The sequence below is a fragment of the Polypterus senegalus genome, chromosome 3 (genome assembly GCF_016835505.1).
Source record: "Polypterus senegalus isolate Bchr_013 chromosome 3, ASM1683550v1, whole genome shotgun sequence".
In the NCBI taxonomy this organism is placed as follows: Eukaryota; Metazoa; Chordata; class Cladistia; order Polypteriformes; family Polypteridae; genus Polypterus; species Polypterus senegalus.
This window is the reverse complement of record NC_053156.1, coordinates 303,310,222-303,329,459: the sequence shown is the minus strand read 5'-3', so window position 1 is coordinate 303,329,459 and position 19,238 is coordinate 303,310,222. Positions and strand designations below refer to the sequence as shown.

Genomic DNA, 19,238 nt, shown 5'->3' with positions numbered 1-19,238 from the left:
ACTACGTGGCACTTACCGAACAATAATAAAGTGGCAAGAATCCCCAAGATATTGCTAACTAAACTGTTTAACGTAAAGTTGATAGCATTAACTTGAAATCTTCGGTTAACAATAAACACAACGACGTTATAGTTACGTCTCAGCGCAAAGAACAACAGTAACTGTATAATAAGTAACGCTGCTTCTAGGCGTCCAAAAGTCGGACTCTAAATTTCATTCTAAGGATTATTTTGAGGTTAATACAGCAAAGGAAAACTGTTCAGCTTCCGGAAAATTCTCGTCTGCTTTCATCTGGGCCCATTTCAGGAATGGGCCTAATGCTGCAGCACCCACCTTAATCCGGCCCTGGAAGAGGAGGGATCTTGAGACCGGAAGCAGAAATGAGGTCATTTGGGAGGCGGAGGCGGAAGTGACATCTTCATGGGAGCCAGGTCTGCGGGGAGACAAGAGAAAGGATTAATGTGCTCTGCCACCCCTTGCTCTGTCTTCTTTTGAGTCTCCGATGCACACACGTGTGTGACACTGTGTCATTAGACGAAGTCCTGGCAGATTCTGCTCCGAGCCTGGAGTTCAGTCGCTTAGTTAATACAAGTGGCCATTTGGTGCAGCTGGATCAGTGCAGGATTTACGTATAAGCTACACAAGCTATAGCTTAGGGCCCCCGCCTTCTTGGGGGCCCCCAAAACAAACCATATTTGGCACTTACATAGAATATCTGGAGTTATAAAGGGCCCCATGTCTCAAATAGCTTAGGGCCTTATCAAGTCTGAATCCGGCCCTGAGCTGGATGCCTGCATCCTTGTTAAATTTGCTTCCTCAACTGGCCTGGTGTGCCACTACAGCCTAGCAGAATGGGCAATGCCAACTTTGTCCTACACCGGTTTTAAACACAATTGATAAAAGATCAAAATCTGGAAATAATAATACAAAGACAACAATAAACAACAATAAAGCACATAACGACACAGCGTCGTGGACAGCTGGGGCAGAAGAGGAGATGTGGCCGGAACATTACCTTCTCTGGAAGGAACGCAAGGTGGCAGCTGCCCTGGATGGCAGAGGTGCCTCGGACTCCCGCAGGGCTCCATGGGAGTTGGACTTTGATACAGTCCTGTCGGGGTCCGTGGGCACCGCTGAGCCTCAGAGCACAGCACTACCTGAAGCACTTCTGGGTGCCTTATATGAAGGGTGTGAGAAGTGGGCGCTAGGGGTCACTGTTGCCCCCCTTTAACCCCAATAGACAGACAGACAGACACAGGAGCCCAGGTTAAAAGCACCAAGAAGTTACTTTTTTATTGTTCAGTGCCCCACACAATTACATATACACAATTCTAATCAGTCTCTTTCTCCACCACACTTCCCAGCAAGCTCTGTCCGACTCCTCCCAACTCCGGCTCCTCTGCTGGGTCTTCAGCAGTCCCTTAGAAAGTCATTGACCTGGAAGAGCTTCTCCTCTTCTATTTGTGTGACTTGCCAGTTCTTTGATCAGCCCGGATGTACTTCAGAATTTCCGTCCTTGTGGTCCCCTGGTACTTCTGGGCAAGGTGAGAACTTCATCTCCCACCAGTTTCCCCCAGCATCCCCTGGCAGCACCCACAGTACCCAGCAGGGCTGTGTTGCCAAACTCCATGTCCCATAGTGCCCTGGGGCACCACTGCAGTCCAGGGAAGCTGCCATCCAGTGTCCATTTTAGTGTCCTGGCAAAGCTGCCTTCCCCCATCCTTCCATTTCAGGGGCGTCCCGGCCGAGTTGAGCTGCTTGGCCGTCTCCTACGGGGGGCAGCAGACACTACTTGGAGAGTTGGGAGGAGGAGGAGGAGTGGAGATGAAGAAAAGAAAGAGAATTGTGGTGCTGTGTGCTTTTTGGGACTGTGTGGTGGCTTGTGGGGAACGGGGAAGAAAAACCAAAATGAAATCAGCTGTGCTTTGAATTTGTGTCCTATGCCAGTCTGTGTCGGGTTGAGCACCCCCTAGCGTTCCTGCATAACAGGGTCTGCCCCTCTGTGACGTCAGTCAAGTGAATTACACCTGCAGCCAGCCATTCAATGCCCCTACTGACCTTCTACCATTGCTGGCTTAGCTGGTCTCTCGTGACACTTGAACTTGTTGCATTTTTACAGGTGGTGGCCTTGACTCTGATGACCGCCAGCGGTGAGATTGTGCTCTGCTCCCACTCCGTGAACGAGGAGATCTTTCAGGCGGCCAGACTTCATCTGGGGTGTCTGGGTGTCATCCTGACTGTCACCTTCCAGTGTCAGGTGGCCTTTCGGTTGCTCGAGCAGCAGTTTCCATCCACGCTGTCCGAGGTGAGTTCACCCAGAGGGGCGTTGTGGCTGGGCTTTCTCCGTTCTCCGTGCTGTGAGCCTCTTCTTAAATGAAATGACGATGACTCCCTGCTCAGATGTGGCTTGTGGATCCTGAGACACATTTGTTTAACATGACTTTGTTATTAAGCAGTCCTTGATACTTGGCCCACGTGTTTTCTTAGAGAAAGGACATAAATGAGGTCAATAGGTGACCAATGATGGGCGGTGCCCATAACACAATACACAGAACAGAGCAGAAGTAATCCTCACCATAATATAAAAATAGAAATATTACAGAGCGGGTGGCACAGTGGCGCAGTGGTAGCGCTGCTGCCTCACAGTTAGGAGACCCGGGTTCGCTTCCCGGGTCCTCCCTGCGTGGAGTTTGCATGTTCTCCCCGTGTCTGCGTGGGTTTCCTCCCACAGTTCAAAGACATGCAGGTGAGGTGCATTGGCAATAGTAAATTGTGCTTGGTATGCGTTAGGTGTGTGTGTGTCTGTGCCCTGCGGTGGGATGGTGCCCTGCCCGGGGTTTGTTTCCTGCCTTGTGCCCTTGTGTTGGCAGGGATTGGCTCCAGCAGACCCCCATGACCCTGTGTTAGGATATAGCGGGTTAGATAATGGATGGATGGATGTATTGAGGATTTGTTCTCTTCTGTGTATTGTGTTGTATTGACACCCCCTTCTTTTTGACACCCACTGCCTACCTGGATTGGGGGGTCTCTCTTTGAACTGCCATTCCTGAGGTTTCTTGGATTTGTCTTCTTAGAGAGTCAAGGCTGGGGGGGCTATCAAGAGGCAGGGCCTGTTAAAGCCCATTGTGGTACTTCTTGTGTGATTGCGGACTCTACAAAACTAAATTGTATTTTATTGTATTGCCCTTGGACAGCTGAAAACACGGATAAAACACGGATAAAACGGATGGTCACAGCCATTTTGGATTAGAAATTCACTTGTAACGTGAAAACTTCATGAACTACAGCTGTGGTTCTTACATTTTGACTGAGTGACTGATGACTCAGTTTTGTCTTTTTTGTGACCTCATGACCCACAGTCGCCATGGAGCTCCATCCTTTGCACATAGCATGACAATGGCATTTGTTTAAGCTGCCTGAGGTGGCTCTTCACAAGGCCTATTGTGACCCTACCCAAAATTCAGACTACAGGGGTCAGGACCCGTAAATTAAGAACCCATTTACTATAGAACTGTATGAACACAAAAGTCCTGAGTCACGGCCGGATTTGGACCCTCCTAGGTCACTGGTGACTAATAGAAAAGAGCTCCTCAACAGAAGGGTGGTCTTACTTTTAAGGCTTTATTTCAGCGCGTAGCCATGTGGTCATTTTATCGCGCAAGCCTGGCATGGAGGACGTAGTGGAGGGGACAGTAGTTGGGGTTGCTCATGATTGCCTGGTAGATCTTGGTCACACTTGGTGATTTCAGCGTACGGACAACAGATCGTTCCATCAGTCTTTGGGGGTGTGGAGTGTGGTGGACAACCACTGTGATTTTAACGAACGTAAGCCACAATAACGGCGCAACAACAACTCCTGGGTGTGCACCCAGAACACCCTAATGGTAGATCTGCCGATGTCCTAAGCACAGTGACAATAGCCGAGGGGTGCAGTTGGGGAGGAGGACATTCCCACAGTCACAAGCTCCTTGACTGCTCGCTCGGTCCCGTTGAGTTCAATGGCTTAGCATTCACGTTATGAATTACAACAATTACAAGAAAAGTGCTGGGTGGGCTGGCGCCCTGCGCGGGGTTTGTTTCCTGCCTTGTGCCCTGTGTTGGCTGGGATTGGCTCTAGCAGACCCCCGTGACCCTGTAGTTAGGATGTTGCAGGTTGAATATTGGATGGATGGACCGATGAATGGGAAAAGTTGTGTATTTCCATGTTTCTGTTACACGTTATAACAAGTTTTCTTGTCGAAGAAAATTCAACGTTTTTGGCTTATTTTCAGTGGTAAACATAATGCCATGGAGGCTGCTGAGTTTTGTTTTAGTTTTTAAGAATTTCTGCTTAGTCTGCCCCTTGTCTTGTGTTCTTGTCCCTCTATGTTGAGCCCAGGAGGGCGGTGCCCCCCGACACTTCAGCTCATATTAGGCAGGAGTTTCCTCGGCACCATTGCTGATGCAGTAGTTTCACACTTGTGTTGTTCCCCAATTTATGTCATTATTATTATTATTATTATTATTATTATTATTTATTTTTTGTGCATTTTTGTTTACATTTTTGCTTTTGTTTTAATAATATGGACAAGTTCTCTTTCGGTTTGTGTTACTCTCTAATCAGCGTTTCATCGCTGGCTCAAGAGTCTTTTGCTTCCTTTTGTTTTCTTTTCATTGTTTCTCTTCTTTATGTTTTATGCTTTTGTTATCTTTGTGCTCCATTCGTTTCTTTTGTAAACCATTTTTTTAAAGAGAAAAGGAGGAATAGCCAGAAAAGCCCACCCCACTGTCTTTATTAATTCTTAACAAATGTGGTTTTGGCTATTACTTCATTGTATTTCTATCGCATTGTGCCATCTTGGTATTTATTAGTCCTTTGTTCCACGGTCTGTTGGTCCTAATTGTGATTTTTTTTTTTTGTATTTTGAACTTAATCCCTATTTTAGATTTTTTAAAATCCTTTTCCAGTATTTCAACTTGGGGTTCAAATCCTTGTTTTATGTTCGTCTTGTTCATTTCTGAGGTCAGTTATTTCTGTTAATGTTTCTTTTGTTCATCATCTGCATTGTGTAATATGCCTTGGTTTGATGTTCCATGTTTCTTGCGGTTGGTCCCCCAAGAGGCGGTGCCACCTGCTAATTACATCCAGGGGTCGCCCACTGCCCTGTAATTCTGGAGGGTCTCCAGCACTTCCTGTTGGATCATTTCAGATGTGCAGGGGAGTTTTTTTTTTGTCAAGTTTCTGTATTTTTGCTACGCTTTGTACTTTTTGTGAATTCTTAATATTTTTGACATTCTGAAGTTTTGTTTGACTTCATCTTGTGATTTTGTTTTCACGTACTTTGCCTCTCAGACAATTCCATTTTGCCTTTGTGCTCCACAGAGCTTAACAGTGAGGGGAAATACCTCATTGTGAAGAAGAAGTCTTTTTATTTTATAAAAACTTGCCAGGGTTTGAGGGTGATATCAACCTCTAGTTGGCATTTTTAGAACTGATTTGTGACTCCCAAGCTGATGACAGGTAGCCATGTCTGTCCATCTGCCTGTCTGAATGAAGCCCAGTGGACCGACAGTGTAGACATTTTGTATGCCCGCTCTTTGAAGACACTTCAGTTTGCTTTGAGGTTTTTATTTGCAGGTATCTCCAGTAGTGTGCACCTCACCAAGGTTTGACATTTCTGAAGCACCCATTGAAAAGCAATGGCGAATCTGAACACTCGTCAGCCTCAAAACAGAGAAACATCCCACGCGCCATGAATTATGGATTAGTTTACTGTTTCAAATTTGCCTCGAGCTTTGGCTTCTTCAGTGTGTGTCTTTTGTAGATTTTCCCCGTCTGACGGCTTCTCAGGACCCTCCGTACAAGTCCATCAAAGCTCCAGGGAAACGAACGGGCAGGCGCCACTCACACAGCAGTTCATGGCTTCCGACATTTCGATTCATTTTACTGATGTGATGCTTTTGAACTATTTGTTTAAAGTGAATCGACTCTTTTGATTAATTTAGAGGCTGGTGTTTGTGGAAAGTCCAGGAATCCCTGTGGTGTTTCCCATCTGATCACATGGCAGATATAATATAATTTAATAATTCATACTGTGAACCACCAGGGGGCGTACAGCTCCCCAGCCCATTCACAGACAGACGCAGAGCACAGGCTTTTCACACAACACGCCTTTATTTAAGTGGAGAAGCATATAGTGCCTTTCTATCTATCTATCTATCTATCTATCTATCTATCTATCTATCTATCTATCTATCTATCTATCTATCTATCTATCATATTGTGCCTTTCAATCTATCTATCTATCTATCTATCTATCTATCTATCTATCTATCTATCTATCTATCATATAGTGCCTTTCTATCTATCTATCTATCTATCTATCTATCTATCTATCTATCTATCTATCTATCTATCTATCTATCTATCTATCTATCATATAGTGCCTTTCAATCTATCTATCTATCTATCTATCTATCTATCTATCTATCTATCTATCTATCTATCTATCTATCTATCTATCATATAGTGCCTTTCTATCTATCTATCTATCTATCTATCTATCTATCTATCTATCATATAGTGCCTTTCAATCTATCTATCTATCTATCTATCTATCTATCTATCTATCTATCTATCTATCTATCTATCTATCTATCATATAGTGCCTTTCACTCTATCTATCTATCTATCTATCTATCTATCTATCATATAGTGCCTTTCACTCTATCTATCTATCTATCTATCTATCTATCTATCTATCTATCTATCTATCTATCTATAAGTCTCATCCCAGGATTTCCTTTTATAATAGAGAGATATTTTTGGAGTTTGAGATTAGTTGATTATATTAAGACGATGGTTAGATGATTATTTCATCCTAATGGGGTGTTGTCATTTTAAGAAGGGATGCTGGGTAGTGGGAGTTATGGGAGCTGTAAGTTTGTGTGTGGATTAATGGAGCTTTGGACACATAGAGTTTTCTTACCGTGTCTGTTTTGAGTTTCATTTTGACTGTGGAAGTATGTAACGTGGAATATAAACTTTGTTTTTATGAAACAGCGGAGCAGATTAATGTGAAACGCCAAGCACTGGACATGCGGACCCTCCTGCTGTAGCCACGCATTTTGCTTTCGCACCTTCAGCTTGGTGTTTTTTCGACTGTTCACCGTCGCTGCCCCGCCCCCTAATTTGAGCTCCGCCTTCACGAGCCGCTGGATTGGTTTAGAACTGTTCCCACCCAGTTGACTTGTGGTGGTCAACCCTGTCCACCCTGACACATCCTGTGGTGTTAAACTGACAGTCCGGTTTGTCTGGCGCTTTGCGTATTTTGGACCAAAGGCAAAATTGGAGACAGAAGTCTTCAGTCGCGTGGAGTGTGGAGCCTTGATGCCTCATTTGAGTTCAGAGAGGCCAGCCCCTCTCAGGTCACCATTTTGTTAATTTTGTATTTTATTTTTTATATTTTGCTGGTCCTCGGCCTGCCTGCTCTCCCACCGTCCTGTGACATCTTCATCAGGTTTGGCCCCTGTGCTCAAAGTCAGGAAACTTCAGCTGGGATTTCTGTTTCCAGGCGGTGTGACACGGTGGCGCACGTGACGTCTTACCCCGGCTTTCCTTCATTTTAGTTTCCCTCTTTTTGCAAACCCATAACTTTTTCTCTGATATCTCGACCTTCCAAATCCACAGCGGGGCTGACTTGTGCATTAGAGCACATCGTTCTTTTGTGATGCCTGCGGATTTCTGGGAAATCCCTGAATGGTTTAAATGTGCTGAAGAAATCTAATTCCAGCCTCATCCTCGCCTCCCTCAGCCGGCTTTCACTAAGTAGGACTTGGCTTTGCAAGCAGTGAAGGCTTTAGAAAGACGGCCGGCTGAGGACAAGCTGCACTACGTATGAAACAGCAGCAGGGGAGTAAAATGTTGGCACCAGCAAATGGAAGGAAAATGTCACCGTGTCTTTGGTGCCCTAACTAAGAGACAAAGCTCATCACCTCTTCTCAAGTCCCACTAATACGATTTCCATAATCAGCCACGCGGTGCTGCCTCGCCACTCCTGACACTGAGGACGGTCGGGATGGAGCGAGTGTGTTCACCTCAAAGACATGCAGGTTAGGCTGGCATGACCAAGGCGAGTGTGTGCCCGGCAATGGACTGATGTACCAGCTAGGATTGATATGCAGGCTTGAAATGGATAAAGTAGGTTCACAGAATGAATGAAGGGCGCTATATAAACTCCTATACAGTATACAGTACGTACATAAAGTGATCGGGCCGATGGATCAGCAGAATTACTTTCAGGTTTTGGGGCAGAATCTGAGTGACCCCATTTAATTAAAAAAAAGACAGAAAACAAACAGATGACAAAATGGAGAAAATGGCTGCAGTAGCCCAACAAATGAACTTTCTCAGACTCGAGAAGAATCAGGAATTACGCAGAAGCTAACAGATAGGAATCTGGGAACAGACGGAGATGTCAGCATTAATAACAGAGACCTGACCGGGTGGGCGTGGCCAGCCCTGGGCACCATGGGTGGGCTCATTTGACCTTATTTGGTGTCTTCTTGGTGCTGCAGGTGGAAAAAAACGAAAGACTGGTAGGCTGAGCGCCCCCACTTGCCCCAGAGTTGTACTGCTCACCTCAGCAGTGCCAGGACGGTGATCCTCAGGGGTGCAATATATGGCAGCTAAGGCTTTGGACTTCAAACCCTGAGGCTGTGGGCTTCAATCCCACCACTGACACTGTGTGAACTTGAGCAGGTCACTTCACCTGCCTGCCTGCTCTACAACTGGAAAAAACAAAAAGAAGTGGAACCAGTTGTCTCTCAAATGTTGTACTGCAAGAGGCTTTGGATAAAAGCGTTGGTCAAATAAATAAATATAAATATATATACAGTGGGTATAGAAAAGAATTCCACCCCCTTCGAAATATTCCCATTTATTTTTTGCTTTACAGCCTTAAATGAACACACACAAACTGATATTTCTTCCCAGCTTTACTTACTCAATGCAACCTCTAACATCAAGTGAAAGACATCACAGCTACAAGATCAAGAAATCCTGAGATGAATAAAGGAAACCAAAACCAATCAGGTGTCAGTGCCCCCCATTTCCATTGTGGTTACTGGCTGCGCTTAGTTGTAATGAGTGTGATCAGTGAAGTTGTTCCTGGTCCATTCATTCCCTCCCTTGGTAGTGCGACTCACAGCTCACAGCTGACTATGGGCGGCCGGTCGGCCACTTTCAGAAGATCTCAGGATAGAGTTGTGGACCGACAGAAGGCAGGAGATCTCAATGGCTTTATCAATCCCAAGGAGCCCAGTAAAGTCCGTCATAAAGAAGTGTTTGGTACGACTAGGACCCTCCCTCCCTCCATCCATTATCCAACCCTCTATATCCTAACTACAGGGTCACGGGGGCCTGCTGGAGCCAATCCCAGCCAACACAGGGCACAAGGCAGGAAACAAACCCCGGGTAGGGCGCCAACCCAACCACAGGGTGCGCACACACACAGGACAATTTAGAATCGCCAATATACCTCACCTGCATGTCTTTGGACTGTGGGAGGAAACCCACGCAGACACGGGGAGAACATGCAAACTCCACGCAGGGAGGACCAGGGAAGCGAACCCAGACAGGTCTCCTAAGTGCAAGGCAGCAGCGCTACCCACTGCGGCACCGTGCTGCCAGGACCCTTCCCAGGATCCTCCAAATTGGATGGAAGAGCAAGGAGGAAACTGGTAAGAGAGGCTACCATGAGGCCAATGGCCACTCTGAAGGAGTTACAGGATTTGATGGCACAGAGTGGTCATTAATGGTGTGCCTGTGACAACAATTTGACAAGCGCTCCACCATTGTGGCTTATTCAGGAGGGTCGCACTTCTCAAGAAAGGTCACATGATGGCTCATTTGAGCTTTCCCAGAATGCACCTTGAAGATTCAGGTGCCAAATGGATAAAGAACTTATGGTCAGAGGAGACCAAAACCAAACTATTTGGCCTCAACACCAAACGGTCCACCAATGCAACTCACCATCCATGACACACCATACCGACAGTAAAGCATGGAAGGGGCAGCACCCTGTTATGGGGGGCTTGGGGCTCCCATTTGGGTAGACGGAAAAATGGAGGAAGCAAAATACCATCAAATTCTGGAGGAAAACCTGCTACCCTCTGCCAGAAAGTTGAAGATGGGCAGAATGTTCACCTCTCAACGTGATGACGACCCGAAACAAACAGCAAAACTGAGCACCCAGTGGCTGAAGGAGAACAAAGTGAATGTCCTGGTGTGGCCAATCAGAGCGCAGACCAAAATCACATTGGAAAGATCTGAAGATAGCAGACCAGCAACGCTCACCATCCAATGTGACCGAACTGTAAAGAAGAGTGGGGGGCAAATATTACACAATCAAGGTGGGCAAAGCCGAGAGAGAAGAATCAACAGACTGAGGGCTGTCATTAAAGCAAAAGGGGGGTCAACAAAATGACATTGACATGGGGGGGGCTGATCCTTTATTCATCTCAGTGGTCTTGTTTTTGATTTTTTATAATTCGTCTGAACTGTAGCTGTGATGTCTTTCACTTGGATGTTAGAGATGGTGTTGTGATGTGAGATTCTGCATCTGACTTGATGAATATTTTGTATGTCTTCATTTGTAATTTAGGCAGAGCCATGTAATTTGGTGTTACTTTAGTGAGAAGCATTTAGGTTCCCCCCCACCCCCTTTTGAATTTTACGACAGAGTTGGGAGAGGATGTGCCTTAAACCAGCTTGGCGAGTGTTTCTCTGCTAAAGACTTTCAACCCCCGTAAGAAAGCAAAGCTTTACCTTAACATCTGGTTTGCAGGTGGCAGGTGTGAAGATCTTCTGTTTCCCCCATCGGTCTGAAGTACGGCTGTTTGGAATTGGCTTGGATCCGAAGCTTTTAAGTACCATGACGTCCTATTGGCTCTAGGGGTTGGACAGAACATCTATAAATGTACTTGTTTAACCTCACACTCTGTCTCTTACTAACCTCTGATGATGAAAACGACACAATGAAGAGCACAGCTCGGCAGCCATGTTGAGACAGGCTTGTGGCCTGTTCTGAAGAAAGCTGAGCACCACTGACGCCTTAACGAGAGACATTAAGTAACAAACAAGTCTGTGTGCCGCCTGAAACTACACATCACCATTTTATCAGGTTGTATGGTTGCCAATATTCAAATGTACTTTGCATTTTGTTATTATTTATGAATATTATCAATAATACAGTGTTTAAACTGTAACTTAACTTCTGCTTGTCTTTTTACTACATCTAATTGCCTGGGGTTATAGATATAGAAGGGAAGGTGGGGAGAAGTTATATACTATAATACCTTATAAGCAGTGGTAAGTCTGCGAGATTTGAGGCTACTTATTAATAATACAATAGGGGAAATATTACTCTGACATTGGGTAAGTAAAGCTGGGAAGAAATATTGGTTTGTGTGTTTACATTTAAAGCTGTAAAGCAAAAAAAAGGGGAATATTTCAAAGGGGGGTGTTTTATCTTGGTAGAGTAATATATACGTATATATATATATATTGCTCTGCGTTCCCGTATTGTATTATTAATATGCAGCCTTTGAATGCCTAATCTCACAGACTTACCACTGTTTATAAGATATTATTTTATATAACGTATCCCCACCTTCCCTTCTATATCTATAACCTCAGGAAATTAGATGTAGTAAAAAGACAAGCAGGAGTTAAGTTACACATAAAATAATGTATTACTGATAATATTCATAAATAATAACAAAATGCAAAGTACATTTGAATATTGGCAACCATACAACCTGATAAAATGGTGATGTGTAACTCAGGTGGCACACAGACTTGTAGTTACTTTAAATGTCTCTAGTTAAGGCGTCATTGGTGCGTCATGTCTGTTCAAAATGGCTGAAGCTGTGCTCTTCATTGTGTTGTCTTCAGTTCATGGTGTGATGGTCTTCTTCATCAGATCAGTAAGAGAAAGACACTTCTACATCATCACAGGTTAGCAAGAGAGATGCTATTTCATTATATGTTGGTTAGAGAGAATGTGAGGTTAAGCACATACATGTATAGATGTTCTCTCCAACCCCTAGAACCAATAGGAGATCATGGTACTTAAAGGCCTCTGAGAGCAGCCAATTCCAAATAGCCATACCTCAGACCAATGGGGGGGGAAATGGAACATCTTAACACCTGCAACCCCCCAAACCAGATGTTAAACTTCCTGGCTTCCTTGCAGGGGAGTTGAAAGACTTTAGCAGAGAAATACTCATCAAACTGGTTTAAGACACAACTCCCCAAATCCTGTCGTAAAATTAGTCGTAAACTGGGGACAAACACGACTACCTCTCACCAAAGTAACACTAAATTACATTGCTTTGCCTAGATTACAAATAAAGACAAAACATTTATCAAGTTATCTCACATCACAACAGGGAGGATTCTTTTCTATACCCACTGTATACACAGTCTGTATGTATGTATATGTATGTACTGTGTCAACACACTAGCTTTCTAAGCCCGTGAAGTAAAAAGTCCATCCTCCTAGAAACTATTGAAATCGTCAGAAAAATCGTCGGTGGTGTTGTTTTGCCGACCTGCTCACACCGCTTTGTCTATCAGCGGCTAAGCGAGTTTCTCTTTCCTCGGCGGTTTTACTTTGGCAACAGAGTTGCTTTCTTTCACCTTCATGACGTGCCCTCGCACTTCTTTCTTCTTCCGACTCGGTAACATGTGGCGCCTTGCCGGCTCTTTGAGCTTCACACTGCAGCCTCGCACATAAAGGCTGGACAGAGAGACAGACAGACAGACACACTTCCGCACATTGACATTTATACGAGTATATAAGACTAGCAAAATACCCGCGCTTTGCAGTGGAGAAGTAATGTGTTAAAAAAGTAATGAAAAAGAAAAGGAAACATTTTAATAATAACGTAACATGATTGACAATGTAATTGTTTTGTCATTGTCATGAGTGTTGCTGGCATATACTGTATATATATATACATATATATATACATATATATATACACACACACACACATATAAACATATATATACGTATACATTATATATACATATACATACCTGTATATATACACATATATATGTACACATATACATATATATACATACCGTATATACACATATACACACACATACATCCACATATATATACATATATATATATATATACACACATATATATATATATATATTGTGAACGCTGGCCCGGACACAGACAGACGGACATCTTAGGTTCACCCTACACACCCCTTATTTACAATATTTACAAGAGTTTACTTCACGTACACCCCCAGTGCCTCCAGCACCGATCCCCCAAAGTCCAGGCCACACAGTCCTTCGTGCCTCTCTCTTGGCCGCCTCCAGTCCTCTCTCCAGCTCTGTCCGCTTCCACCCGACATCCACCGATGACGGAGGGAGGCGGCCCCTTAAATAGGAACCCGGATGGGCTCCAGCTGCTTCCCAGCACTCCTCCGCAGACACGCCCCAGTGTGGCGGTAGTGCCGGCTGCGCACCCTGAAGCCCTCCGGGTGTCCCCTGTCTTCTTCTCCAGGGTTGTACAGGCACCGGGGCGCCGGCTGGTGGTGGCCACGGGTCCCTACAGGCCTGGGCTTCCAAGCCCTTTACCCGTGGCCCCCAACATAACCAGGGCGGTCGCCCCCTCGCAGTCTGGAGGAGGTACAAGCCCTCCCCCGGTCCTCCTGGGCGTCCGATGCCACAACACACACACACACATATATATATATATATATATATATATATATATATATACACGCACATAAAAAAATTAATCTAATTAATTATAGGCTTTGTAATTAATTAATCTTGATTCATCGTATGTAATCGCACAAGAAGATTTTCCCCAAAGTGCAAATGTTTTTTTTAATTTAAAAGGGTTTAAGTGGGCGACAGAATCAAATAATAGACATGGACATGAATATTATAAACTCAAGCTCTTTTAAGCTGCATCTCAATTCAAAACAGAAACAAAAATATCATCCCTGGCTAAAATTGGGCAGACTTAAAAAATAAAGTGGTAGTTTAAGTACTTTAAGTACATGTTCACAATGGTATTGTCTTTAAATAATAATAACAAAAATTTCAACATAAAGTGCAGTTTTTCTTCTTAAAAAAATAAGTCAGAAACATAAAAGGTAATTTGACCAGCTTCACCTTTAAACTATGAGTATCCTTGGCCCAAATTATTTTGTACATTAGGCTAAAACAGTGTGATCATTGAACATTTTGTAATTAGATGTAATTAGAATTACTAACGGTCACGGAAGTCCAATGATCTCCAGTAAGAGCCACAAAGTCTGCTTTCTGTAATGCATCTAAATTTGCTTTCTTTTCAGTGTCATAAAGTTGTTGAATTTTACTTGAAATAGTCTCTCGGCACGGCGGTTGAAAAGTTGGATGACCTGACGCTAACTGTAGCACATTTTCTAAGCCCCTATCCTCCACCACTGTTAGTGGTCTTCAGTCCAAAGCAATCCATTTTACGAGAGAATGTGTAAGTTTGACCGATGTTGACTTACGAATTTTGGTCCTGAAGCCAGTCATTTCATCAGGTTTGGGCTGCCGACACCTTTTGTTGGTACTCGAACTCGTACTGCTAGTGCTAACATCATACACAGTTCCTGTGTTCGTAACATGTTTTACATTTAGATGGAACCGGAAGTGCGTCGGTGGTATGCAAACTCCTTTTTGCACAGTTTGCATAAAACCACGCTTTTATCAAGGCTTCCGTCGGGTAGTCTTTTGAAATGAAATTTTTCTCTGATCAGTCGTAGCAACGCGCTTTCTTCAGACTCTTACATTTTTGTAGCTCTGATGTGTGCATCAATGTAATCAGTGTACCAGGAAATCATGCATTGACAAAAGTTCTCCTGTGCTTGGAATGCAAAGTGTGATTAAATGCGTTATTTTTTAACGCGTTATGGAGCACATGCATCGAAGCTTCTCAGCTGTGCCTGTGCTAAGAAAAGGAAACATTTTAAAAATAACGTAACACGATTGTCAATGTAATTGTTTTGTGAGTGTTATGAGTGTTGCTGTCATCAAGGATTTGATTAGCATTATTTCTTTCAATCAGGTTTGTATTTGGAGGACGTGTTGTGTTCAAGTTAAATTCCGTGTTTGTCAATCGTTGTAAAGATAACAGGTTTCATTCATCGAAGTGTTCACCACCCAAATCGGTACTCGTGAATCTAAGATGTTTAACAGGCATTCCCGGTATTAAGTTGTGGATTTGCCTGCAAATACAGTAGCGTATGTATGAACTTAATTTAATCTTTTCCAGTCCTGCAAAGTTAGTTGACGTGAGCCGCTCATTAAACTTTTATATCGCGAATATTGTATTCAGCGTAGGCATGACAAACGGCAGCAGGAGCGTGTCTATAAACTTAATTTAAACTTACTTTGTTTCCACAGTAGCTGCACTTATGAATATGCTTGTATGTGTCACTCGCTTCATATTCTTTTGCTGCCTTCTCAATTGTGTAATGCGTTTTTTGTTCAACGCTCTTTGGAGCTCTTCCTTGTTCTCTACGTACTTACATAGGAGGGGTGATGATGTGACACGCAACTCCGCCTCCCACGGCCATCAACCTGCAGTCTATTACAATATATGGACGAAAATAGGTTCCAGTTATGGCCATTACGCGTAGAATTTCAAAATGAAACCTGCCCAACTTTTGTAAGTAAGCTGTAAGGAATAAGCCTGCCAAATTTCAGCCTTCTACCTACATGGGAAGTTGGAGAATTAGTGATGAGTCAGTCAGTCAGTGAGTGAGGGCTTTGCCTTTTATTAGTATAGATATACATACACTCACCTAAAGGATTATTAGGACCACCATACTAATCCGGTGTTTGACCCCCTTTCGCCTTCAGAACTGCCTTAATTCGACGTGGCATTGATTCAACAAGGTGCTGAAAGCATTCTTTACAAATGTTGGCCCATATTGATAGGACAGCATCTTGCAGTTGATGGAGATTTGTGGGATGCACATCCAGGGCACGAAGCTCCCGTTCCACCACATCCCAAAGATGCTCTACTGGGTTGAGATCTGGTGACTGTGGGGGCCATTTTAGTACAGTGAACTCATTGTCATGTTCAAGAAACCAATTTGAAATGATTCGAGCTTTGTGACATGGTGCATTATCCTGCTGGAAGTAGCCATCAGAGGATGGGTACATGGTGGTCATGAAGGGATGGACATGGTCAGAAACAATGCTCAGGTAGCCGTGGCATTTAAACAATGCCCAATTGGCACTAAGGGGCCTAAAGTGTGCCAAGAAAACATCGCCCACACCATTACACCACCACCACCAGCCTGCACAGTGGTAACAAGGCATGATGGATCCATGTTCTCATTCAGTTTATGCCAAATTCTGACTCTACCATTTGAATGTCTCAACAGAAATCGAGACTCATCAGACCAGGCGACATTTTTCCAGTCTTCAACTGTCCAATTTTGGTGAGCTCGTGCAAATTGTAGCCTCTTTTTCCTATTTGTAGTGGAGATGAGTGGTACCCGGTGGGGTCTTCTGCTGTTGTAGCCCATCCGCCTCAAGGTTGTGCGTGTTGTGGCTTCACAAATGCTTTGCTGCATACCTCGGTTGTAACGAGTGGTTATTTCAGTCAAAGTTGCTCTTCTATCAGCTTGAATCAGTCGGCCCATTCATTCTCCTCTGACCTCTAGCATCAACAAAGCATTTTCGCCCACAGAACTGCCGCATACTGGATGTTTTTCCCTTTTCACACCATTCTTTGTAAACCCTAGAAATGGTTGTGCGTGAAAATCCCAGTAACTGAGCAGATTGTGAAATACTCAGACCGCCCGTCTGGCACCAACAACCATGCCACGCTCAAAATTGCTTAAATCACCTTTCTTTGCCATTCTGACATTCAGTTTGGAGTTCAGGAGATTGTCTTGACCAGGACCACACCCCTAAATGGATTGAAGCAACTGCCATGTGATTGGTTGATTAGATAATTACATTAATGAGAAATTGAACAGGTGTTCCTAATAATCCTTTAGGTGAGTGTATATACTGTATATATATATATATATATATATATATATATATATATATATATATATATATATATATATATATATATATATATATATATATATATATATATATATATATATATATATATATATATATATATATGTATATATATATATATATAATATATTAGTGACTCAGCTATGATTACCACGTATGCAGCTGAGCAGTGCTGACATGGGGGACATGGGGTATAAAGGTGACCGTGCAAGCCAGCTTAAGAAGTGAGGACCGCCAGCAGGAGAGATGAGCAGGGTGCACACTGTGAAATGAAAGTAATGAATGTAGACCTCAGCAAGAACATATGCAGTGCACCGTATATGACAGTGTGTTTGGTAATACGTATAATAATAAAATGCATTGCATGTGTCATTCCAACAGATGGTGCAACAAAACATCCATAGTAATAAAATGCATTATTGTGACGTGTTATCTGTTGGAATGACAAATGCAATTCATTGTATTACTACAAATATGTCACGATTTGGTTTTATATAGTATTTATCTACCACTTGAGTTGGGCATTTTTGAGTTCAAGGATTCTGTTTCTGTCATTTTCCACTCAGAATTCTTTATTGTTTTTTGGGTTTTTTTTTGTTCAATATCTTGGATGCGGGTGCCGCAGTGGGTAGTGCTGCTGCCTCGCAGTTAGGAGACCCGTCTGGGTTTGCTTCCCGGGTCCTCCCTGCGTGGAGTTTGCATGTTCTCCCCATGTATGCGTGGGTTTCCTCCCACAATCCAAAGACATGCAGGTTAGATGCGTTGGCGATCCTAAATTGTGCTTAGTGTGTGTGTGTGTGTGTGTGCCCTGCGGTGGGCTGATGCCCTTCCCAGGATTTGTTTCCTGCCTTGCTCCCTGTGTTGGCTGGGATTGGCTCCAGCAGACTTCCGTGACCCTGTAGTTAGGATATAGCGGGTTGGATAATGGATGGATGGATGGAATATCTTGGATGCCATTTTAGGGCCTTATTTCTGCCATTTTGAGTTCCCATTGTTAGGCCACCTTCCACACATTTCTAGGGGCCGAATGGTGTTACGAGATGTCATCTCCTGTTGAGTTCTGCTCTGTACTTGTAATATTTCTGTTGTATTGAGGATGACTTGTATTACACTGACCCCCTTCTTTTTGACAACCACTGCGCGCCCCACCTACCTGGAAAGGGGTCTCTCTTTGAACTGCCTTTCCGGGGTTTCTTCAGGTTCTAATTTGGAACAAACTGGGTTTTTTTTTAAATCCACTTGGTTTGAGCGCATGTTGCAGGGTCTCCATCAAAGTGAATATTTTGACGCCCTTAACGCGGGCCATGATTTATTTAGTGACCAATCAGGAGGCAGCCACGACTTCAGTGGACTCGAGAATGCGAGGCGATTGTGAAGAGCCCACCTTACTACCTGAGAGCCCTTAATATTTTATGTCCATTTTGTATTCCGTGCCCGCATCACATGGCAGCCTGCGGTCAGATCTCCCAGAGGTCTTCACGTCACGGCTTTGATCTCCTTACGACAGAGGAATGTTATTTAAGGGGAGAGGATGGGACGCTTTACAAACCGAAGCTCCTGTTCTGATATTGGGGGCTTCCAGCATGGAGGTCTGACGAATCACACGTTTATTTTATTAGATGGTTTTGTTTTGTGAGGAGGAATCAACCCTGAATGGGATAACATGGACCATAAAGCCCCCAATTTGACATGTGTGGGATGTGACTGGAACCAACCCTGGACAGGACACCCCAAAGACTAAAAGGCAAAGGGGGGCGGCATCTCCAAACTCAGACCCAATCTCGAAGCCTACAGGGCCTGAGGGGGTCCTCAAACTTCATTGTCCAGTCTTAAGCCCACAAGGCCCAATGGCCAGTTAGAGACTGAGAGCCACACGAACCCCTAACCCTGAGGTTCTTCCCACAATCCTCAGTAAGATACCATCTGTCCAAATGGCCAGCATGCTTAGCAGTGCAATACAAGCAGGGAAACAGAATGGAGGGCTAGCGTTGTCTGAAGGACCGTGCTGACCACCTCCATCTGGGTCCCCTGTGCATTCCGGAGAGCCTTTATGTCCGGGGTCTAACCTTTGAGATATGGCAGGAATTGGACTCCAGTCTTTGAAACTGAAACTATGAGACGCCAGTTAGACCAACAATAT

General features: G+C 43.9%; 1 protein-coding gene across 1 annotated transcript in view; it reads left to right on the top strand.

The window, feature by feature from the left end:
* Positions 1–19,238, top strand: part of LOC120526381 (L-gulonolactone oxidase-like) — a 226,483-nt gene that overhangs the window by 64,304 nt on the left and 142,941 nt on the right. Inside the window, exon 6 of the mRNA XM_039749519.1 lies at positions 2,120–2,305. Within this exon, the coding sequence (XP_039605453.1) occupies positions 2,120–2,305 (186 nt within the window). The remainder of the gene's footprint in view (positions 1–2,119; positions 2,306–19,238) is intronic.